This window comes from Papio anubis, chromosome 13, assembly GCF_008728515.1.
Source record: "Papio anubis isolate 15944 chromosome 13, Panubis1.0, whole genome shotgun sequence".
Taxonomy (NCBI): Eukaryota; Metazoa; Chordata; class Mammalia; order Primates; family Cercopithecidae; genus Papio; species Papio anubis.
In genome coordinates, this window is record NC_044988.1 from 21101856 (window position 1) to 21125965 (window position 24110).

Sequence of the window (24110 nt, forward strand, 5' to 3'; positions counted from 1 at the left end):
CTGGTAAGACAGGTCTCTAGAAAATGAAAAACCAAAAACCTGATTTGTAGTGTTTCCAATTTCTGTGGTGTAAATACTCCCACCATAGCCAATTTCAAGCTGTCAATGGTTTCACAATCCACTTAGAGAACTCCTGAGTATGTAACCATCCGTGCAAGTTGATACAGATGCTTCCTTCATCCTACTGGCCAAACAGTTGATTACTTACCCAGTGCCATGTGTTTTTTTGCACTCTGTGTTCTGGTAGGTTAAATAAATAAAAATAGTGCACTCATTTCTAAGTGAGGCAGCTGCACACATCTACAAAGTCCTTCTAAAAATCAGATTTCCGTGGCATCTTTGAAGTTTTCTAAAGTTCAGTGACTATTAGGCAACATATCTTCCCACTACTGAAGTGGATTTTTTTTTTTCCCCCCACATGTGTGTGGCTTTCAGTGTTTGTGACTAACTCTGGGATTCCAGTCTTTCCCCAAGGATAAGAATTAAGATCAAGAGACAGGCTAGTGATAAATTGTTAGGATGTGGTCAAAGACACAAAGCTAATTCACCATGTCTGTGTTCTGTAGATTAGACTATCACCAGAATATGTAATTAGAGCCTGTTATAACATGGATTTAATCAATGATGGAAATATGAGGTAAGAGAAATGTGCAGAAATTACTCCTAGGACTTTCCAGCACTACCAGGGGAAACCACTTAAGAAAATCCAAATGGTTTAACAGTAACAGAGGAAACTCTTTCCATTCCCAACAATGGCTTCAGGAAACCAGCTGAAGCCATCATCTTCCTTCAAAGCCCGTGGTCTGCCATACCTGAACCTTTCCACCAAGGTTGTGTGATGCTTGAGTCACCGCTGAGGCCGTTTGCAGCCTGTTGAATATTATATTGTTTTTTTTTTGTTTTTTGACAGAGTCTCTCTCTGTTGCCCAGGCTGGAGTGCCGTGGCACAATCTCAGCTCACTGCAACCTCCACCTCCCAGGTTCAAGTGATTCTCGCACCTCAGCCTCCCGAGTAGCTGGGATTACAGGCACCCACCACCATGCCCAGCACCACCATGCCCAGCTAATATTTTTTGCATTTTTAGTAGAGATGTGGTTTTGCCGTGTTGGCCAGGTTGGTCTTGAATTCCTGATCTCAAGAGATCTGCCTGCCTCGGCCTCCCAAAGTGCTGGGATTATAGTCGTGAGCCACCATGTCTGGCCTTGAATATTGGTTTTATTCCTGCCATTTAGGGACACTAAATAATTGTCACAGTATACATCCCCAGACAGAGGGTCTGGGGATGATCTCTACATTTGTGCAGTGACTTTTTGGTGGCTGAAAAAACAGAGAGTTGAGCACCATCTTTGATGACTTAGTCTCGGCTGGAGGATTTGTCAGGCACTGTCTGATAGGTGGAGGAATCTGCATCCTTGAACTAGGTGGGAGGTATGCCCACTTTGCTGGTAGTTGGCAAAGAATGATGGCTCTCTCACTGTAGTCATTCTCATCCTGATTAGCCACCTTATTAAAAGAGGAGTTCAGGGAACTCTAGCTGGGCTTTTATTTTAAGGGTGTTTTCCCAGCCTATGCTGATAGATCCTCCTGGGTTGTAGTCTTCAGATGCAAACAGGATCTTACTGTTTCCACTGGGGAGCAGCATGGGTGAAGAAATGGATTGAAGTGTGCGTCATCTTACCTCTCCTACCTGAATCTGAATCCGAGTTTGAAAAACAAAATAAAACAAAACCTAAAACAGAACAGAAAAACTTTCTGGTACTACCTAGACAGCTATATCCTCTCAAAAACACTCTGTACTTTGCCTGGGTTTCCTCTGATTTGACCCAGGATGACTGCAGTCTGCTTTCCATCATCTTAAAGGTGTGGCTAATTAGTGCTTGTTCTCTGGAACCCTCTACTCTCCTATTACACTCTCGATCCTGTTTTTTAAGAAAAAGAAGTCAGGAGAAGGTCGTAGGCATTGGCTCAAATACTCCCAGGACTTTATGGAATGCATTTCCCATTTACTCTCCATTTCACTGCTTACACTATGCTGGGGGAAGCTGAGCTATGGCTTTACCGTGCTTAGTGAATAAATGGCTATTTCTCTGTGTTAATGGTCTGCATGTCTTATTTCATAGGTCACAGGAATGAGAAAGTACAGCTCTGTCATTGATTTGATTGTTTTTGTCCAGCCATGAGAAACACTCCCATCTCTGTCCCCAATCCCCTGTTAGTGAAAAATCCCCAAATACACTAATTCCTCCCTCTCTTCAGAAACATTACATTGCAATAGTAGAAAATGCGGAGGGGTGGGTGTGGTGCTTCGACAAAAGGGAACCACTGAAGCCTGGTTTCTGCCTGCAAAATGCGTAGTCCAGTTGAAGGGACGTGGAATCATTTGGGGAATCAAGCCTGCTCTAACTCTTGGCTCCCTGGACCGTGTCATCATCTGGACGCCAGATAAAATACAGATGTTCAGCGAGAAACACAGCACCAGACCATTTTCCTTTTGGCGTGCGCTGCCTCTTAAATGCCTGAATGCCAGACAAACTCATTTTCAGCATTTTGCTTCAGCTATAACTCACAGAAGATATCCCAATCTGGATTGAATCATCTTCTCAGCTATGTCTCTGAAAGAGGGCCCACGTTCTCTGTGGCCTTTGGCTGCCGGGTTTTTCACGGTCTCTGAGCTGCTCTTCCTTGAAGTCACATGTGTAAAACTGCTGTAGTAGACAGCAGCCATGGACAGGCCTCCTCTCCAGCCCAGCATAAACCACAGAGCTGTCACTCCCTCGAGCCCTTAGCACACTCCTCCTGTACAGCCGTCTCTCCGGCTGCCATTGCCTCTGCACCAAATTGACCCTTTAAACCAATTGTTGCCTCGAAATCAAATGAAGAGCAGCTCCTGTTTTTGTGACTGTCTCTGCATAGAACAGGAGTCAGATTTTTCCAGCAGGAAGAGGATTTTGTTTTGTAACAACCTCGGACACGGAGGGGTCGCTGAAAATTTGTAATTACCTTGCAAGGAAGCCTGTAACTGAGGCTCAGGTGTGAGGAGGCGTGTTGTAAAGACGCAGGGAGGAATGCGCACCTGCAGGGCTTTGCTGTTGGATTCCAAGCTCCCACACCTGTCTCCTCTCCTCCCTCCTCAAGAAGCTTCATGCTTTCCCTGTCTGCAACTGGGGAGAGTAACTTTTAAAGGCAAGCTTGAATGATGGTGAGCTCTAATAACGCAGCCATGGAGACCATCTGTTTTTAGCATAAATTCTAATATGTTCGAGCAGTCCTTCCTTGTCTAATTGGAAAAGCCTACCCTACAGGTAAAATTTTCCTTTACTATAAAAAGGACATGTAATAAGGACATAGGACCTGCCTGTGATGGAAGTGACTCTGAAATTTCAGAGAAAAATGATACCGGGGCCATTTCCCTCCGTGACTCTCTTCAGTTGCTTCTGGGCCTGCTTCACCTAGGTAGAAACTCAAGCGGGTGGACCAATCATAAATTTGCCCTTTGGGCTCTCTCTGCTGGCTGAACACCAACCTCAGCTTCCTACCTACTCCTGCTACAAGCATCAGAGAGACTCAGGAACGACCCCAACTTGATTCTCACTCCAAACTCTTGTTTTTCTGCACAGCCTTTCTCTCCTGGATAGTTCAAAAAACCAGAGTTATAGAAGGAAGGAAGCAGAGTAGGCAGCTAGACCCCTGTGATCTCTTTTTGGGAGGCACATACCATTCCAGAATTTGCCCTCCTCCTGGGTCTGGGTGGCACGCACGCACACCCCATGCAGCGGCTGCAGTCCTTCCTGGCAGCTGCTGCACTCGTCATGACCAGGGCCTGTGCAGGTTTCACACTCTCGGTGGCAGGGCTCACATTCTCCCATTTCTTGGTCACCATAGAATCCAGGGCCACATTTCCTCACACAACTGCCACCTATGTGAGAACACAGAGAGAAAGCATGAAGGCTTTGGTGATCTTTGCAAGGCCAAGTTCTAAAGAGGCTGGAGGAAATTTTAGGGACCTTTTTCTTTGCATTTGTTTTTATTGTTATTTTTGAGATGGAGTATCTCTCTGTTGCCCAGGCTAGAGTGCAGTGGCATGATCTTGGCTCACTACATCCTCCATCTCCCATATTCAAGCCATTCTCCTGCCTCAGCCTCCTGAATAGGAAGGACTACAGGTGTGTGTCACCACACACGGCTAATTTATATATTTGTAGTAGAGATGGGGTTTCACCATGTTGGCCAGGCCACTCTGTCCAGGCTTTTCATTTGTTTTTAAAGAAACCAAGATGGCTTTAGCTTATTTCAACCAAGAAATGTGTTTTAATAAATTCAGACTGGGCAAGGTGGCCCATGCTTGTAATCCCAGCACTTTGGGAGGTTGAGGTTGGCAGATCACCTGAGGTCGGGTGTTCGAGACCAGCCTGGCCAACAGAGGGTGCAGTGAGCTGAGATTGCACCACTGCACTCCAACCTGGGTGACAAGAGCAAGACTCCATCTAAAAAAAAAAAAAACCCAACACTTTACCTAAGTCCTCTTTCAACTGGGAATTTACATTGGCCATTAAAGGGTTAAGAGCATTGACTACAGAATCCTTGAGGCCTTGAAAAACTACAAATAAAATAAATCTCTGTGTAGAGAAACACTGAAGAACATTGTGGGCTGTCTTTCTCATTCTTTCTCCCCCAAACACTCAAGTGCATTGGGCTATTATCTCTTCAGCTGCAAGATTCACACTGTATTTCTTTCCTAACTATCCATTTCCATCAGTCAGTGACCAAAACCTAAGGCAAGGGATCTTGTTAATTTCTTACAGTGCACAGAGATATATGAGATGGATTAAATCTCAAGACAAGGGTCAGAGCTCTTAATATGCCAGGTGACTTCAATACCAAAACATTTATCTTCAGCTACCCACTCTCTATCTCCATCCAATTCAGCCTTGTTTCCATCAGCTTGGAGATATGTGAGATTAATTAGTGGAACAGGACCCATGCTTCAGTAATAAAAGCAGAAGGAAGTGGTTCAGCTAATGTTTATTTCTAAACCAAATTAAAATTTCTCCTTGGGCCAGAGGTGCCAGCACACACAGACTCTGAAACTAATCACATGTGTGCTCCTGCGGCCCCAACTGGGTGGAGCTCCAGTGCCTGGTTCTCACCTCGGATGGTACCATTTTCTAACTTACCCAAGAGAAAGAAGCCCTCTTCACACCAGTAACACCCATTCTGGTCACAGCTGCCACAGTTACTGTCGCATGCCTTGCATTCCAGTTCCTCACTGTAGGTCTTCTCAGGACAGGTTTTATAACAATGCTGATCAAACCTAGAGGAAGAAGACATCATTTCTTGCATGACATACGTTGATGTATTACTCTTCACCACCATAATTTAATCTGCTTATATATATCTATGCAGAGTTTTTTGTTTCGTTTTGTTTGAGATGGAGTTTTGCTCTTGTTGCCCAGGCTGGAGTGCAGTGGTTGATCTCGGCTCCCTGCAACCTTGGTCTGCCGGGTTCAAGTGATTCTCTTGCCTCAGCCTCCCGAGTAGCTGGGATTACAGGTGCACACCACCATGCCTGGTTAATTTTTGTATTTTTTTTCTAGAGAGGGGGTTTGGCCGTGTTGGCCAGGCTGGTCTCAAACTCCTGACTTCAAGTGATCCGTCCAGCTCTGCCTCCCAAAGTGTTGGAATTACAGGCATGAGCCACCACGCCCAGCCCATGCAGCGTTTTCAGCAGGAGTGAGTAATTGAATTTCAGGTTTGGTCTGTTGTGCCCCCGTCAACCCAAGTCACTAACCACCTCCTTCTGGACCTCCAAGGACTCTTTATCAGGGCAGCTGGGAGAAGGCTGGGGAGAAGGAAGGGGTACTGATACTTATTTATAGAGTACTGATTATGTGTCAAGTATTAGCTCATCTAAATCTCCACAAATCTCGTGTGGTAGATATCATGTATCTTTAATTTCTAGGTAAGGGAACTGGAGCTCAAGGTTAAGCGCTCAAAATCACACAGCTAGCTAATGTTGGGACTGGGATTTTAACCAAAGTCTGTGTGAAAAGGTTGCTTGTGTGATTTGTCACATAGCAACTGGCACCGAGGCCTGAAATAGCTTGGTGTCAAGCCCAAGCAGCTTACTAAAATGTCTGTAACCAGATTATTAACAATAGTAGCGAAGCAGCTTAGCTTTTATTTATAAATATTTTTATGTATGTTATCTGTTATTCTCATGATACAGTAAAAATGTTGTAATTCAGACTTCACTGAATTGCAGGCTTACCTGAAGGGGGAGTGGACTGAAATCGACCCCTGCCTTTGATGAATTTCAAAGCATCAGCATGATATCAGGGGAAACCTTTGCATATCTTCTTTAACAACTTCTTTTTTTTTTTTTTTTTTTTGAGACTAAGTCTCCCTGTCACAGAGGCTGGAGTGCAATGGTGTGATCTTGGCTCACTGCAACCTCCTCCACCTCCTGGGTTCAAGCGATTCTCCTGCCTCAGCCTCCTGAGTAGCTGGGATTACACATGCGCACCACCATACTCAGCTAATTTTTGTATTTTTAGTAGAGATGGGGTTTCCCCATGTTGACTAGGCTGGTCCCAAACTCCTGGCCTCAGGTGATCCACCCACCTCGGCCTCCCAAAGTGTTGGGATTACAGACGCGAGCCAACATGGCTGGCAACAACCTCTGTTGTATAGCATTTCACTAGCTGTATTCAAAATTGCTCAATGTTTTCAAAGATTAGATATGTTTGTTTCTCGAAATAAATATCTCATGTTGTACCCTTGGTGATACTGGAGCATGTTCTTTCAGGGTATTTGTTTTTCAGAGGGTTTTATGAAACATGCTCATTAGCGAGTTAGTGGTGAACTGGAGAGGCGGCCAGGTTTGGCTCCAAAGTTTAACAGAGGGTGTTTAACAAAGTTTAACAGAGCCTGGCCAACATGGCGGAATGCTATCTCTACTAAAAATACAAAAACTAGCTGGGCGTGGTGGTGTGTGCCTGTAATCCCAGCTACTAGGGAGGCTGAGGCACAAGAATTGTTTGAACTTGGGAGGCAGAGGTTGCAGTGAGCTGAGATCTTGCCACTGCACTCCAGCCTGGGCCACAGAGTGAGACTCTGTCTAAAAAACAAACCAAAAAACAAACAACAACAAAAAAACAAAGTGGGTCAAGAGTGCAGTGATGTGAGACATAGTCAATGTACAGAATGGCAGGCTATTCTGGAAAAGTTAGATTAAAACCAGAAGGCTAAGAACTGATAAGGTTAACTGATCATTTTTAGTATGTTTTAGCTTGTTGGTCTTCCTTTTCTTTCCCATCCTCCTCACTCCTTTCACTTCTTCCTCCCTATTACCACATTTCAAGAGTATTTGTCTTTGGACAGGTGGGTCACCTCCTCTTGTCACCATATTGCTTTGTCCGATTCCATGGATGGAGGGAAAAGGCAATGTGGTGACAAGAGGAGGTGACCTGCCAAAGTCCAAATGTTCCAAATGCAGACCTGTCACTAGCTGTGTGCAACCTGAGTAAAACCTTGTCCCTCTCTGAGCTTCAGTTTTCTCTTCAGGAGATTAACATCCTCCTTGTGTCTCTGACAATCTCGATAAAATGATGGAGAGATGAAATAGTTGTGGGAGTTTGTATATCACAAAACTTCTGAGTTCTTAGGAGGACAGGGAGGGATTATGCAGCCTGTGCATTACCCAGGGCCTTCCTTTCCTTTGCAGCTCCTTTCTCTTTAGTTTTCCTTCTAGGACAGTCAACAGTGTGTGCTGGAAGGGAGGCTAGACTAGGAAGAGGAGGTGATATTTTAACATGCCATTTTTGATTTTGTGGATTATTAGAGTGTGTTGGCAGTGATGGTTACCTCTGTTTCATCTAACCTAGTGGTCTGTGTCTGTCGTTACCTAGGGGATGATTGAGCTACTATAGCACCTGGCTTCGCCCTGGCGCCTTCGCTCTGGTTAAGGACAAGGTATCCATGCAGACGTTTGCAAACAGCTTACTTGGGACTAGGTATATTATTAAGGTCTGTCCATGAACAGCAAGATCTGAATCTTGGTAACCCATGGCAGGATTCCTAGACACCAGTGTCAGGCTGGATGACTTCCAGGATCAAGAAAGAGATGGCCTCCTTTCGAGGCAAGGAAACAGCTGGGCTCTTATTGCTAAATCCAAGAATTGCTCATTAATAGCCTGACAGGACAGAGTTGCTTCAGGCTACAGGGCCACTTTGCTTTAATCACTGGATTGAGGATTAAGTCAGTAATGCTTAAACTGCAGAAAAGTTAGTGCCATGAAAAGGAAGGCCAGACTTACCTGTAATACCCCGTAGCGCAAGATGTGCACGTTCCTGGATCATCTGGAAAAAAATTAAAACAATAAAAAATAATAATTATGAGGAATTTGTCATTTGGAAAAATAGGCTCTGGAAAAGTTGTGGCTTGAGATAAACAATCCTGTGGGATAGTTGCATGAAATGTACTGTCCAGAAATAATATGTGAACAGATTGCACCATTTTTAATTAGCAACAAGATGTACACTAGGATTTATCTTTATCAAAGGTAATAAGAGTTCTTATAAACACTTGGCCCTACTTTCAAGGAGGAATAGGCTCAAGCTACTGGGTCTTCAAATTAAAGATCAATGACCATCCACATTAAGAACCTCCTGGCCTCTAAGAGATAGGGGGATCAAGCAAGTCCACACACAAATATTTGGAAAGGGCTACAAGCTTCTGACCCTGAATAGAGGGTTTTCCATCAGTTACCCCAGAATCTTGCCAATGGAAGTGAGCATCATTTGGGGCGCTCCTTTGAAATCTACACAATTATTTTTCCCAAGTATCCACTTCATGTTATGCCCTTCACAACCTTCTTAAAAAAATTGTCCTGGTCTCATTAAGAGTAATGATTCAATGCGTCCCTTCTGGCTCACAGAAGGGTTCTCTCCTGCAGCGTTCAGGGGACTTAAAGAGAGAAAGGATTTTCAGAGTCATCATCTCAGTCTATTTCTCTCCCTCCTAACACTTCCCAAGAGATGCAACTCTCAGATCTGGCTATAAAGAGAATTCTATGACTTCCTCTGGCCTGCAGTTCTTGCACGTAATAGAGCTATCACTGGCAGGTTCTTTCTGTGATCTAACCTACCCTCCAGTCTTGCTCTTTTTATTTTAATAGGAGATGAAAGGCAACTGCTCCTCTTTAAAATGTTCCTCTTGGTATGTGAAAATTTTATGTCACCTTTAATTAACAAAATAAAACTATATCATTTGAACTTTGTGCATAGCATTCCTTTCTAATCTGTTCTGCCCTCTTCTGGTTTTCTCAGACTGCCCTTAAGAGGTAGACGCAACCTCATCCAAATCTTTAGTCACACATTCATCTTAGGTCCTAGGGAGGCTACCAAATGATATTACTGTGTACTACACATAACACAACTAAGGCATTGCACCAAATGTTAAGTGGGAAAATTTCTAGCAAAGGCTCTGCTAATTAAAGCAGGGATCTGCAGAAACTTCGGGAAATAGCTTGATGATGGTGCAGTGGAAAGAGCGCTGGCCTGGAAATTGAGCTTCCTGTTTGAAGTTTCAACTCAGGCTTAATTGTGTTGTGAACATGCACAAATGTCACTCTACTTTCTGGGTCCTGGTTTCTGCTGGTATAAAATGAGCTGGTTGGACAAGATGGTTGTTAAGACTTCCAGAAAGTCACAGTTTCTGAAGTTGAGCCTAGCAAGAGTTGGCAATTGTGGCCCGCCCCAGGACCTTGACCTTGCCATCTATTTATTTGTATTGTGTAAGAATGCTTTCATTCTATATAACTAGAGTTGAGTAATTGCAAGAGACCAAAGATATTTACTCCCTGCCACTTCACAGAATTTGCCATCCCCTGACTATAGCACTATCAGCTCGTGACTTGGTCATGCTCATCTCTGCTAGGGGACACAGGTGCTGTAGTTGTCTTAACAGCTGGTTTCAGAGTTCCTCTTAGCAAAAGAACCATCTATATTTGGGAAACTACCTTGTTAAGCTCCTTGGGGTAGAAGTTTTAATTGGAAGAGTTGAACAAGAGCCAAGACAGCCAAAGAGATAGAAGGGCCCTTCTGCAGGAAGCTGTTATCTGCTCATGGGCGGGAAATGGTTTTTAATATCTGGGTCAACATGGTTTGTAATACGGTGACTAAGACAGGACAGTGAAATGAACCAAAAACCAGGCTAATTAGGTGGAACCAGGAACTGAAGCTAGAGGTGACCATGAGAAAGAAAAGCTCCCTGGCATTCTTAGAAATCTTGGGGAAGGCCAGTTCATAGACTGGGGATCTGAACCCGTTGTAAGTGCATGCAGAGGCCCCAACACCAGTGGTTCCCCTGGACTAGTTCATTTTCCATTACGAGTCTATTTTTGCATCCATATTCTTTTCAGTTTCTAAATAACTTCCTACCACTAAGCTTGCATTGGGGCAGCTTACTTTACTCTGCCTCCCTGATGAACATATTTGACTCTAACAGTTTTGCTAATTTGGCAAGGGCTGGGGAAATTCTAATCCTGTTCTTTAATGTTCTGGTCATCCCTCCCATCTAGGAACTTAATGAGCTTGCTCTCTGCTCCTTTAAGCAGGTCACTGATGAAAATGTTAAACAGAACCAAGCCTCAGAAATGTGCATACCAATGCAATCTTGAGTTCAGGGACTTTTCCAGCCCAGTTGCGCAGCGAATTTGGTACCTTTACAACTGTTTGCATAAATGAATAATGCATAGAACAGGAACTGTGTCTTATAACAGTTTATGAATGTCCATTAGTTTTTCTCATTATTACCAGTTGTTCTAAAGAATGAGAATTATTTAAAAAATGTTTTCCACCCCAGAAGATCCACAAGTCAGACATAAGCTAAATGGATTTAGCTTGACCACTGAGAGGCTGCTGTTATGAGTTTAAGGAAGAAGGTAACAATCCCAAATCTAGAAGTTGACTCTAAGTCAGCTTGGCATTTAGATGGTGAGGAGGGGTGGCTTAAGGAGAAAGATGAATTTTCCTGGTTTCTAGTGTGTGTGTGTGTGCGTGTGTGTGTATGTGTGTGGTAAGGGGAATGGAAAGGGAGTCTAAACAAGCTACAATTGTTAGCTGTCTTGGAAGGTGTTATCCAAAGAAGGATGTTTAAATAGCTCGGGTGATTTGATCTTGTCAAACTTTTGAGCTGAGAGAGCATATTTTAGGGAGAGATAGGGAAAGTTCAGTCAGAATTCAGAGACAGCCTCACACATTTGGAAAAAAGCCTTCAGAAGCAGTGGCTGGCTTCCAGCTGCTCATTGTCCCTCCTAAGGAGAGCATGCGAGCAGATGCCTTGTCAGGATGGGGATGCCGTCTTTCTGTCTCGAGAAAACTCATTTTTATTGTTTCATTTGTATGGGGTGGGTTGGGCAGGACTACAATGTCCACTCTATCTTGAGAGCTCTTCATGATGCCCTGTGTCACCTTCCCACTGTGACACAGTGGGATCATCCGTACTGTCACTCATCATGAACTCACTGTCCCATGGAGAAATTGCCTCCTGCTTCAACATCACCTTCAGCAGCCAATTTACATTCTATGCCATTTTATTTTGTTCTCAGTAACACCAATCACCTTCACCATTGAATTTGGATGGATGAGGGCCACAGTGGGAGCTGTGCACATCGTACCTATAAGATGTATTGGGAAGGAGATATTTTAAACTTGAATGTCTAGAGAAGAATTTATTTTTATGGTTTACATGAACTTGGTGTCCCATAATTCAGGATACATACAAGTGGAGGGTGAGCATAACCATGGCAACCTCATGCAGACTGTGAGAGGGTCCTGGCCTCCTGCTGCTCTGTGAGAAAGAAAATGTCAGCCCAAGTCAGCAAGCTGGCATCTCATGAAGATGCAATGTCACAATTACAGGGTGAGACTGGCCGCCCTGGCCATACTGGCTGTCCAAAGAGACCAGGTCTCCCTATGGTATCCAGGCTGGTATCAAACTCCTGATCCCAAGTGATCCTTCTGCTTTGGCTTCCCAAAGTGCTGTGATTACAGGGAAGTTATTTTGTCACTGGATAAAGATACTTGTGAAGAAACTGGACTTCCAGCTTCCAGGTTATGTGTCTCAGTATTCTAGCAGAAAAGCGTGGAATTTAAGATGGGGTCTCACTGTGTTGCCCAGGTGGTTTTGAACTCCTGACCTCAAGCAATCCTCCTGCCTCAGGCTACCAAAGCCCTGGTATTACAGCCCAGTCCTTGGAGAGACCAGGAAATCCAGAGTTTTCTCCAAGAATGGGGATTCCTGAGAAGCGAGTTTCACATTGAGTCAAGAACGGAGAATCATATACTGTCAAGGGCAATGGCCCGGAGCCTCAAGAACAGGGGAACAAAGAAGAGCTGGGCTTGACAGGATCATGGTGGTTCTCTGTCCCACATAAAACCTACCACTACCTCAAGACCCCCTCAAGATGGTGACCTGTCTTGGTTTCAACACCTTAAACAGGAAACACTGGGAAGATGCATAATTCTCTATTCCATATCAGACATGTCTTAGAGGAAACCCGTATATCTGAGTGACCAAAGAAAAGCATGAGAAAAATGTGAAATCTGTGCCAGGCCATTCACAATGTTTTGCTGGTGCCCTGGGGCCCACATGCATTTCAAGAAAAATAAAGTGTGTCGAATCTGCAGAAGACTGAAGTATGTCTGTCAGACCTGCCCCTTAGACCTGGAGCATGGCCTGCCCACCCAGGTTTGTGATGCTGAGTTGTCTTTAAAAGATGATACGCCAAAGTCAGATATCAGAGAAGAGTACTACATGCAGAATGTGGAGAGAGGGATTTCTAACTCGAATGGAAGATGGCCAGTTGGCCTGCTGGGGGGAAAGCCACATCCACCAGTGACATGCTGGACAAACTGGCCTGGACCATACCTTATTACCTAAGGAATAAGCCCCACATTTGCTCCTTCTGGGTGGAGGGAAAGGTGAGAGAGGAGAGGAGTTTTGATAGAGACATGAGAAGCCTACAGGTCCACATGATTCCCTTGCTGATCAGATATTAAAGACCAATATTATACAGTCAATGACCCTGTAGCAGATAAGCTTCTATTGTAGGCTTCAACCATGCCTCATCCGGAACTCCCAGAGGACAAGACTATCCCCACGCTAGTTGGTGATCCGGGTGATACCATTACTGAGACAGATCTTAAGAAATAATCTCTACCTATTTAGAGAGATCTGGACAATCCCTGTTGTGCAGAGACAACGGTGTGCATTCATCCAGGTTTCCACAGGGCAGGCTGCACAAGTAGCTGCAGAGAAGTCCTTTAATAAGTTCATCATCAATGGCTGCAGACTAAGTGTAAAATCGGGAAGATCCCAGGCAGCCAGAGGAAAGGAAAATGACAGAACCCCAGACCTGGGGATGCAGATAGAGCCGATTGCAGTACTGCCAGGAGCTCTTCCTCCTTCTGCAGCAGCAGATGCATCTGCCATGACTTCAACCTACCTCCAAGTGCTCCTACAGCTGTGGTGAACATTGCCTGGCCATGTTCAGCTGCTATTGCCCTGTCCTCATCCTTACTATTGCTCTGCCCCTACCTCCAGGATTTGGGCCACGCATATTCCACTCAATGGAACCACCTTCCCCTTTCAAGAGGACTCCAGGATCAATCCACTGTCTTTCTCGGGACCCTCAGAGATGGAGCTCATGCCAGAAAGCACAGCAGGCCCTAGCACATTATCACACCGTGGCTGTATGAAAGAAAGGACATTTAAACATCCCAATCAATGAATCTTGGAATAAGTATTTTTTTTTTCTTCCTTTGTGGTTTCCATGGTATCTGAATGTGTTCAGATGTGGGCAGGTGAGAAACAATGGCCATGCTTTTTTATGCATATTCAAAGGACGGATGGACCTCAAATAAGCTGCCACTAAAACATCTGGCTACTAATATCGCATGACAAATAAAATCTAATGCCTGTCTTCTTCATTTCTGTGCATGACAAGAAGCTGGGCGAATTGCAATATACAACAGAATTACCAACCCAATCATATGTTCACTTCGTCTGTGTTTATGGGGGGAAAAGTTGACCTGCAGGAAAAAAAACCTTTTGAACATGTTTCTGTCCACTGGGTATACTGTATTTTATAATCTACAAAAAGGTTACTAGTACTAATTTTCATAGTGGCATAAGTGTGATTTAACTGTTTTAAATTCACATTATGAGAAAGACAAATAGAAACCAGTACCCATCACAGCCCAGATCTTTTCTTTCCTCTTCTTTTTCTCATTTATTACCAAAGAAATTGAATAGTCACTATCTAAAAAAAAAAACCAAAATGAAATGTCTTTGTATTCCAGTCAAAAAAAGGAACATACTAGCTAAAATGCTTCTAACTTGGTTTTTATCCTAATTTTAATACTCTTGTCGCATGTTTATTTCTCTTTTGGGGGAGACAGAAGAAACTCAATGTCTTCAGGGTAGCCTTTTATCATAGAATGTCTATATCTGCCACAATTGGCCATGAAGTAGATACTTTGTTTAGGCACAATCCACCCTCTGCAAAACTGGTGGGGTGGGTAATTTTAGGGTGCTCCTATCTTATCTTTGGCTATCTCATTCAAGCTTCTAGGACTTTCATTCATACCCCATGCGAGCCAGACTCACCCCTACCACTCGCTATTGAAACCTATCTGCCCTGTGTCCTGTTACTGCAAGAACCTACTAGGTTACTGGCTAGGATGATAGACGAATGGGCATGGCAAATATGTGCTCTTGGGAGACTGCTAGGCTCTCACCTCTCTCACTCTCTTCTCAAGTGTTCTAGACTCCTTAGGTTCCTTCCACTTTGACTCTCTTAGGCTACATCTGCAAATGTTCCATAAAACATTACCCATTTGATTGTAGTTTAGCATATCCTGGATACTTGCTTCTCCCAGACAATCTCAACCTTTTTGCCCAGTCACCTTCTCTGGTCCAATCATCTATATCTTATGCTCTACCAAACTAGGGGCTCCATTTACCTTCCCAGGATTCAGCTTGGCCACTATCTCCCACACTAGGCCAAGTATCAGACCAAAGTCATGCTCCAGCCATACTTCATAGAACTTCCAGCCCCAGTTACCCTCCAACCTCCATCAACAACAGAAATCTAAAGTTCTAAGCTCCATACTGTCTTGATTAATCACTCATTGGCTTAAAAAATTGGTATGTTAGAAAATATAACATTTATACACATTATGCTCACCCTCCACTTGCATGCTGACATACGTGTGTGTATAAATTATTATTCATTATTATTTATTATGTACCAGTGAATGAATGTATTAGTGCATTTTCATACTGCTATGGAGAAATACCTGAGACTGGGTAATTTAAAAGAAGAGGTTTGGCCAGGTGCAGTGGCTCACGCCCATAATCCCAGCACTTTGGGAGGCTAAGGCCAGTGGATCACCTGAGGTCGGGAGTTTGAGACCAGCCTGACCAACATGGAGAAACCCCATCTCTACTAAAAATACAAAATTAGCTGGGCATGCTGGCGTATGCCTGTAATCCCAGCTACTTGAGAGGTTGAGGCAGGAGAATCACTTGAACCCGGGAGGCGGAGGTTGCAGTGAGCCGAGATCGCGCCATTGCACTCCAGCCTGGGCAAGAAGAGTGAAACTCCATCTCAAAAAAAAAAAAAAAAAAAAAGAAAATAAAAGAAAAAGAAAAAAGAGGTTTAATGGACTCACAGTTCCATATGGCTGGGGAGGCCTCACAATCATGGTGGAAGATGAAGTAGGAGCAAAGGCACATCTTATGTGGCGGCAGGCAAGAGAGCGTGTGTGGGGGATCTGCCCTTTATAAAACCATCAGATCTCATGAAACTTATTCACTATTATGAGAATAGCACAGGGAAAAACCTGCCCCCGTGATTCAATTACCTCCCACTGGGTCCCTCCCGTGACATGTGGAGATTATGGGAGCCACAATTCGAGATGAGATTTGGGTGGGGACACAGCCAAACCATATCAGTGAATATTTCACATAGATTAAAAAGATGTGCTAGAGCAGAAAATTTAAGATTTAAGAGGATAACATAAAAATCATCAACATAAGTTCTATTTTTTTGTTTTTTCATTTTTTCAGCTTAAATGAATTATTTTGCCTACCTCTTTCTGGAGACCAGTGACCCAGGCCACACCTAAACAAATGCTACATCTGAGCTAATAAATTCATATTTAACCTTGTCAAAATATGTTGAGTTTTGTTCCTTAAGATTGTAACCAGAAGAAATAGCTCTCTGACGGGGTCACTCAGTTGCATGTACATGAGGAATCCCCTGCTCTTGGCTTCCAGCCCTTCTTTATAGATGGACTATTTGATTCTGATTAAATTGTTTACCTAGCATTTTTGCATCAGGAGACAAGTGGAAATATAGATGTGAATGAAAATGTTTTAATAATACGATTAGATTCCACTTTTTCCACCTCTTCACCACCTTCTGTAGCTTTAGTACATAAATTTATTCCCTAGAGCAAACTTTCTAGATGAAAATAATCAATGATTATGCCTTGATTAAAAAAACAACCTGAAAGTTCATCTGTTGGGAATATATTTAAAATGGTATAGTACAGGCATGCCTCAGAGATATTATGGTTTCGGTTCCAGACCACCTCAATGAAGCAAATGTTACAATAAAGCAGGTCACACAAACTCTATTGTTTCCCAGTGCATGTAAAAGTAATACACTATACTGTAGTCTATTAAGTAAGCAATAGCATTATGTCTAAAAAATGTACACACTTTAATTAGGAAATACTTTATAGCTAAAAAATGCTAATGATCATCTGAGCATTCAGATCTTTTTGCTGGTGGAGGGTCTTGCCTCGATACTGATGGCTGCTTGACTGATCAGAGTGGTGGTTTCTAAAGGTTGGGGTGGCTGTGGCAATTTTTTGAAACAATGAAGTTTGCCACATTGATTGACCCTCCTTTACACGAAAGATTTCTCTGTAGCATGTGATGCTGTTTGAAAGCATTTTACCCACAGCAGAACTTCTTTCAAAATGCGAGTCAATCCTCTCAAATTCTGCTGCTACTTCATCAACTCAATTTATGTGATATTCTAAATCGTTTGTTCTCATTTCAACGATGTTCACAGCATCTTCACCAGGAGAAGTTTCCATCTCAAAAAAACCACTTTCTTTGCTCTACCATAAGAACCAATTTCTCGTCTGTTCAAGTTTCATCATGAGATTGTAGCAATTCAGTCACATCTTCGGGTTCCACTTCTAATTCTAGTTTTCTTGCCATTTCCACCACCTCTGCAGTCACTTCCTCCTCTGAAGTCTTGCTACCCTCTCAGTCATTCATGAGGGTTAGAATCAACTTCTTCCAAACTGTTAATGTTACTATCTTGACCTCCTCCCGTGAGTCACAAATGATATCAAGAATGGTGAATCCCGTGGACAGGAAGATGAGAACAGACACTGGGGACTATCGTGGGAGAGGGGTAATGGCTGAAAAACTATTGGGTACTATGCTCACTACCCAGGTGACGGGATCATTCATACCCCAAACCTCAGCATCACACAGCATACCCACGTAATAAATTTGCACATGTACCCACTGAATCAAAATAAAAGTTGAAATTATAAAAACATAAGATGGGTGCAGTGGTTCATGCCTGTAATCTCAGCCCTTTGGGAGGCAGAGATGGGAGGATCACTTGAGCCCAGGAGTTTGAGATCAGCCTGGGCAACATAGGGAAACTCTGTTTCTACAAAAAAGAGATATTAACTGGGCGTATTGGCATGTGCCTGTAGTCGCAGCTGCCCAGGTGGCTGAGGTGGGAGGATCACTTGAGCCTCGGAGGTCGAGGCTGCAGTGAGTCAAGATCGCACCACTGCATTCCAGCCTGGATGACAGCAAAATCCTGTCTCAAATAAATAAATAAAATAAAATAAAATAAAAAATTGGTCAGGCACAGTGGCATACACCTGTAGTCCTAGCTAATTAGAAGGATGAGGTGGGAGGATCACTTGAGCCCAGGAGTTTGAGGCTGCAGTGAGCTATGATCACACCACTGTGCTCCAGTCTGGGCAACAGAGAGAAAAGAGAGGAGAGGAGAGGAGAGGGGAGGGGAGGGGAGGGGAGGGGAGGAGAATGGTGTACTGCAGCCTGGGCAACAGAGTTGGGGGGAGGTGGGGAAAGAAAGAAAAGAATGGTGAATCCTTTCCAGGAGGTTTCAATTTACAATGCCCAGATACATTAGAGGAATCACTATGGCAGCTATTGCCATACACAATGTCTTTCTCAATAAGACTTAGGCCAGGCACAATGGCACATGCCTATAATCCCAGCACTTTGGGAGGCTGAGGTGATTGGATTACTGGAGTTCAGGAGTTCAAGACCAGCCTGGGTGACATGGCAAAACCCATCTCTATAAAAAATATGAAAATTAGCCTGGTGTGGTGACATACACCTGTAGTTCTAGAAACCCAGGAGGCTGAGGTGGGGAAATTGCTGAGCCCAGGAGGCGGAGGTTGCAGTGAGCCAAGAGCGTGCCACTGTACTCCAGCCTGGGTGACAGAGTGAGACCCTGTTTCAAAATAATAATAAGATTTGAAATTTGAAATTACTCTTCAATCCATGGGCTGCAGAATGTCCTGTTAGCAGATATGAAAACAACACTAATCTCCTTGTACATCTCCATCGGAACTCTTAGGTGACCAGGTACATTGTCAATGAGCAGCAATAGTTTGAAAAATCTTTTTGTCTGAGCAGTAGGTCTCCACCATGGGCTTAAAATATTCAGTAACCATTCTGCAAACAGATGTGCTGCCCCCAGCCATGTTTCATTTATGGACCACAGGCAGAATAGATTTGGCATAATTCTTAAGGGCCTAGGATTTTCAGAATGATAAGTGAACACTGACTTTAAGTGACACCAGCTGCATTAGTCCCTAATAAAAGAGTCAGCCTGTCCTTTGAGACTTTGAAGCCAGGCATTGACTTCTCCTCTCTAGCTATGAAAGTCCTAGATGGCATGTTTTCCCATTGGGAGGCTGTTCCACCTAAACCGGATATCTATTGTTTGGTATAGCAACCTCCATCAATGATCTTAGCTGAACAGTTTGCAGCAGCTTCTGCATCATTACTTGCTGCTTCACCTTGCACTTTTATGTTATGGAGATAGCTTGTTTCCTCAAGCCTCATGAACCAACCTCTGGTAGCTTCCAACAGTTCTTCTGTAGCTTCCTTACCTCTCTCAGCTTACATAAAATTAAAGAGAGTTAGGTCCTTGCTCTGGTTTAGGCTTTGGCTTAAGGAAATGTTGTGGCTGGTTTGATTTTCTATCCAGACCACAAAAACTTTCTCCATATCAGCACTAAGGCTGTTTCTCTTTTTTATCATTTGTGTACTCACTAGAGTAGCACTTTTAATTTCCTTCAAAAACTTTTGCTTTGCATTCACAACTTCGCTGTTTGGTTCAAGAGACCTAGATTTCAGCCTATCTTTTTGTTTGGTTATTGTTTTTTTGAGACAGAGTCTGGCTCTGTCACTCAGGCTGGAGTGCAGTGGTATGATCATGGCTTACTGCAGCCTCGTACTGCTGGGATCAAGCAATCCTCCCACCTCAGCTCACCATGTAGCTGGGACTACAGACTACCACATCTGGCTAATTGTTGTATTTTCAGTAGAGACGGGATTTCACCATGTTGCCCAGGCTGGTCTCTAACTCCTGGGCTCAAGTGATCCTCTTACCTCGGCCTCCCAAAGTGCTGGGATTACAGGCGTGACCCTTTGTGCCCAGCCCCATCTTTGTTTTTGACTTGCCTTCCTCACTAAGCTTAATCAATTTTAAGCTTTTGATTTAAAATGAGAGACTTGCAACTTTTCATTTGAGCATGTAGATGCCACTGTAAAAGTATTAACTGGCCTAATTTCAATATTGTTATATCTCAGGGAAGGTCTGATGAGAGGAAGAGATATGGGGAAATGCCCAGTCAGTGGAAAAGGTACAACACACACATTTGTCAATTAAGTTCCATCTCACATGGTGGGGTTCATGGTGCCCCAAAACAATTATAATTGATCACTGATCACTGTGATCACCATAACAGATACAATAATGATGAAAAGTTCAAAACATTGTGAGAATGACAAAAATGTGACACAGAGACACAAAGTGAGGATGTACTGTTGGAGAAGTGGTATAGACGGGCTTGTGGCAGGGTTGCCACAAACGTGTAATTTGTAAAAAATGCAATATGTGCAATGTACAATAAAGTGAAATGCAGTAAAACGAGATATGCCTGTTCATTTATATAAGATAGGCTAATAGACAGACATTGAAATTTTGTTTCTCAAGTGCATTTAATGACACAGAAACATTTCATGACAGGCTATGTAAAAAAGGATGATAATCCATATCTATGTATATGGTAGGTAGATACCTACCTGTGTGGATGGATGGATGGATAGATAGATAGATAGATAGATAGATAGATAGATAGATAGATAGACAGATAGATAGATAGATAGATAGATAGATACACAGAGATGACTTTATCGAAAATCAGAAGGCAAAATGCTAAAATATTAACAATAGTCTTTGTTTTACGTATACATATATGTTTCCTTGCTTTAAAAATAAATTGATTAAAACAAAAATGTTATTAAGAAGAAAAAAAAAAAAGCTCAGGTCCTGATTCTAGACATCTTTTGGGTCATGTGTTTGAAAACAACATCCTCCCACAGATCTCCCCCGTGGGAGCTTGTCATTTGGCTAAGCTCTTTATTTTTTTGTTCCTTTCTTTCCTGCCCGGTCCTATTTTCTCATCTTCCCATTTTGTCTCCTGGCATTTCCTAATTCTACACCATCAGGACGGGACTGATGTTCTTCCACGGGGTGTGGCTAAAACGGTGGCAGATGTTTGTATAATCTCCTTGAAAAAGATTCACTTTTAAAACGAATTGTTTTTCTGATACAATTCTGCAAAGGAGGCCAATGAATAGGAGATGGGGTTATTCTTGGCTCTCCCGAGACTTGTGGCTTTCACTGGGGCCAAGCATTCTTAAACAAGTCCCTAGATGAGCACCCGCAGCCTTGTTGAAACAGCAGCAGAATGTCCAGCCCTGCTGAGATGTCCTACTGCTCCCTTTGAGGAGAAAGACAGCATGAGAAGCAGCCAATACTTGAATTGTTTTGAGAGATAATTAAGTAAATTGTCAATAATGCATATTCTCCCAGGGTAAATATATACTTACTTACTGAACAACGCTGTGCAAATTTGCAGGAGAGTCACTGACATTTTTCAGTCTACCCGAAGATAATGAACTGGGTAAAACATTTATATTCCCAAAGAGTGCAACTAATTATAAGCTCCAAATAACACTAAAAAGTACATAATTCAAATAGGTCTTGCACTTAGAATTGCCTCAAGTAATTAACACTCGAATACAAAATGGATCCTCTGACAGTTTTGCCAAAGCTGATTTTTCTGGAAGGTTCAATGGTGCTGGGATACAAAGTATTTGGTTGAGGGTTTGCTAGTGATTTTCAATCATGTTGTCCTCATCGGTGCCCAGGGATAATGAATAAATGTTTGAATTGGCAGTAATGCAAATGGTGTGGCTGACAGTGGGGCACAACTCCCTGGAGGGACATGGTGGTAGAAGAGACTGGAATAAATAATCGAAATTATTGTCTACAAATGCTGGCTAAAGAGGGCTCAGTCTTCTATTGGACTCTAGTCTTTAAAATCAAGTTCTCTAATTCCAGCAAGGGAATATCATAATAGGCAAACTGTTTGTGGATTTCCATGCTTCTGTAGACTGACTAGCAGGTAGAAGTGCTGGATGAAAATATGCAGCAATTCCTATAGGGATGGCTCACTAATGCTGTACAGTCATTCACATATTCATTTATTCTGAAGCCTTCATTCTTTTGGGGGAAGACATAACAAAAAGAAAAAATTAGATTATTATTATTATTTATTTTGAGACGGAGCCTCACTCTGTCGCCCAGGCTGGAGTACAGTGACATGACCTCACTGCAGCCTCCGGCTCCCAGATTCAAGCGATTCTCCTGCCTTAGACTCCTGAGTAGCTGGGACTACAGGTGTGCGCCATCACACCCACTAATTTTTTTGTATTTTTCGTAGAGACAGAGTTTCACCATGTTGGCCAGGTTGGTCTCGAACTCCTGACCTCAGGTGATCCACCCACCTTGGCCTCCCAAGATGCTGAGATTACAAGCGTGAGCCACTGCACCCAGCCTAGATAATTATTAGAATGAAAACAAAGCATAAATTGTTGTTCAATAAATGCATGAAGCAAACACTAAAACGCAAGTTTCATGAAGACAGGTTGTTCTGTTTTGTTTTCCTATATCTCTAGTACCAAGAATTGCTGGTATATAGCGGATGCTCCAGAAATATGCATTGGGTGAAGAAAACACCTAAGTAAGTACATACATTCAGATAAAGGGTTAGAGAGTGATGAGACTGGGGTGGAGAGGAGAGGCCCTAATTTAGATGGGCTAGTGAGGCGGTGTCTTTCAAGAATTGACATTTGAGTAGAGACTCGAATGATAACAAAGAGCTAGCATGGGAGGTTCTGAGGGCAGGTGTTCCAGACAGAGGCCAGGGAAAGCTTGTCCCCTTCAAGGAACATCAAGAAGGCTGGTGGGGCTGGAAGAGATGGAGAGAAAGGGAGAGAGTCAGGAAGTGATGCCAGGGTCGTAGGCAGAACAAGATCATATAGGATCTCATAGGCCAGGATAAGAGGTTTACATTCTAATCTAAGAGTAATGGGGAGACATGAGAAGCTTCAGTAAAAATGACCTATGTGATCTGACTTACTTAAAATGATGACTGTGTCTACTGTGTGGTAATGGCTTATTTAACTGCAGAAACACATACGTCCATTAAATCTTGCTCAACTAAATTCTATGTAACATACTCAAGAAACTTTTTTTTTTTTTGGAATATACTAGAGGAGAAATGATTAGGGATAAACTAAGACTGTGGGTACAGTAACAGGAAAACTCAGATTTGAGAGAAAGTAAAGAAATAAAATTGAGAATATTAAATGATAAGATGTGTGCAGTGAGGGAATGGGATTACTCCCTGGCCTTGCCCAAGCACCTGGGTGGATGGGAGAAGAGGAGCACCCAGCAGTGAAGTGGACTTAGAAGTAATAAACACTTAGTTGATCCCACACTACAGTCCATCCATGGCTTTGGATACTATAAAGAGTATATGCAGATGAGAAAGGCAGTCCCTACCTCAAGGAATTTGCAACCTGGCAAAGGGACAGTAATTAACAAAGCTAATTAGAGAGAAACCACAGTGTGATGAATGATAGAAAGGAGAAACCTCTACTCTAGTGTACCACAGAGATATTTTTTCAGGCTGAAAGAAGCCAAGTTATGATTCTTTCTCTTCTCTCTTCCCACTTAATTAGGATTGTATCAGCCGGGCACAGTGGCTAACACCTATAATCCCAGCACTTTAGGAGGCTGAGGCAGGTGGATCACTTGAGGTCAGGAGTTTGAGACCAGCCAGGCCAACATGGTGAAACCCCATCTCTACTAAAAATATAAAAATTACCCAGGTGTGGTGGTAGGTGCCTGTAATCCCAGCTACTCAGGAGGCTGAGGCAGGAGAATCACTTGAACCCGAGAGGCGGAGGTTGCAGTGAGCCAAGGTCATGCCACTGTACTCCAGCGGTGACAGAAAGAGACGCCATCTGTAAAAACAAAAACAAAAACAAACAAACAAACAAAAATAACGAAGAAGCAAACAAACAAAAAATAGGCTTTTATTTATCTTGCTTAATGGGCAAATTCAGAGCATTCTTATTATAGTAAGGGCTGTCAGATAAAATGCAGGGCTGGAATAGGAACCCAAGGATTGCAGTCTTAGTGAAGGATGGATGAAAAATAAACTTTCAGGAGGAAGAGATAGGAAAAAATTATCTCGGTCTCATCCTTAACATTCAGTAGTGCTATTTGACCCTCCAAACCTCATGCTAAAATTTTAACTCCTCCCATTCATATAGGTCTAAAAACAATATATTTTAAAAAAGGATAAATATTTTTTATCTCCAATG

General features: G+C 42.9%; 1 protein-coding gene and 1 pseudogene across 2 annotated transcripts in view; one reads left to right on the forward strand and one right to left on the reverse strand.

Annotated features, from left to right (window-relative positions):
• The window catches only part of PCSK5 (proprotein convertase subtilisin/kexin type 5), a 464397-nt gene that overhangs the window by 52381 nt on the left and 387906 nt on the right, over window positions 1-24110 (reverse strand). For both annotated transcript variants that reach the window (XM_031654136.1, XM_021927555.2), the window contains exons 25-27: window positions 8317-8359; window positions 5176-5312; window positions 3717-3917 (exon numbers count right to left, since the gene is read on the reverse strand). In XM_031654136.1, the coding sequence (XP_031509996.1) occupies window positions 3717-3917; window positions 5176-5312; window positions 8317-8359 (381 nt within the window). The remainder of the gene's footprint in view (window positions 1-3716; window positions 3918-5175; window positions 5313-8316; window positions 8360-24110) is intronic.
• On the forward strand, window positions 9257-14491 carry LOC103878426 (annotated as a pseudogene).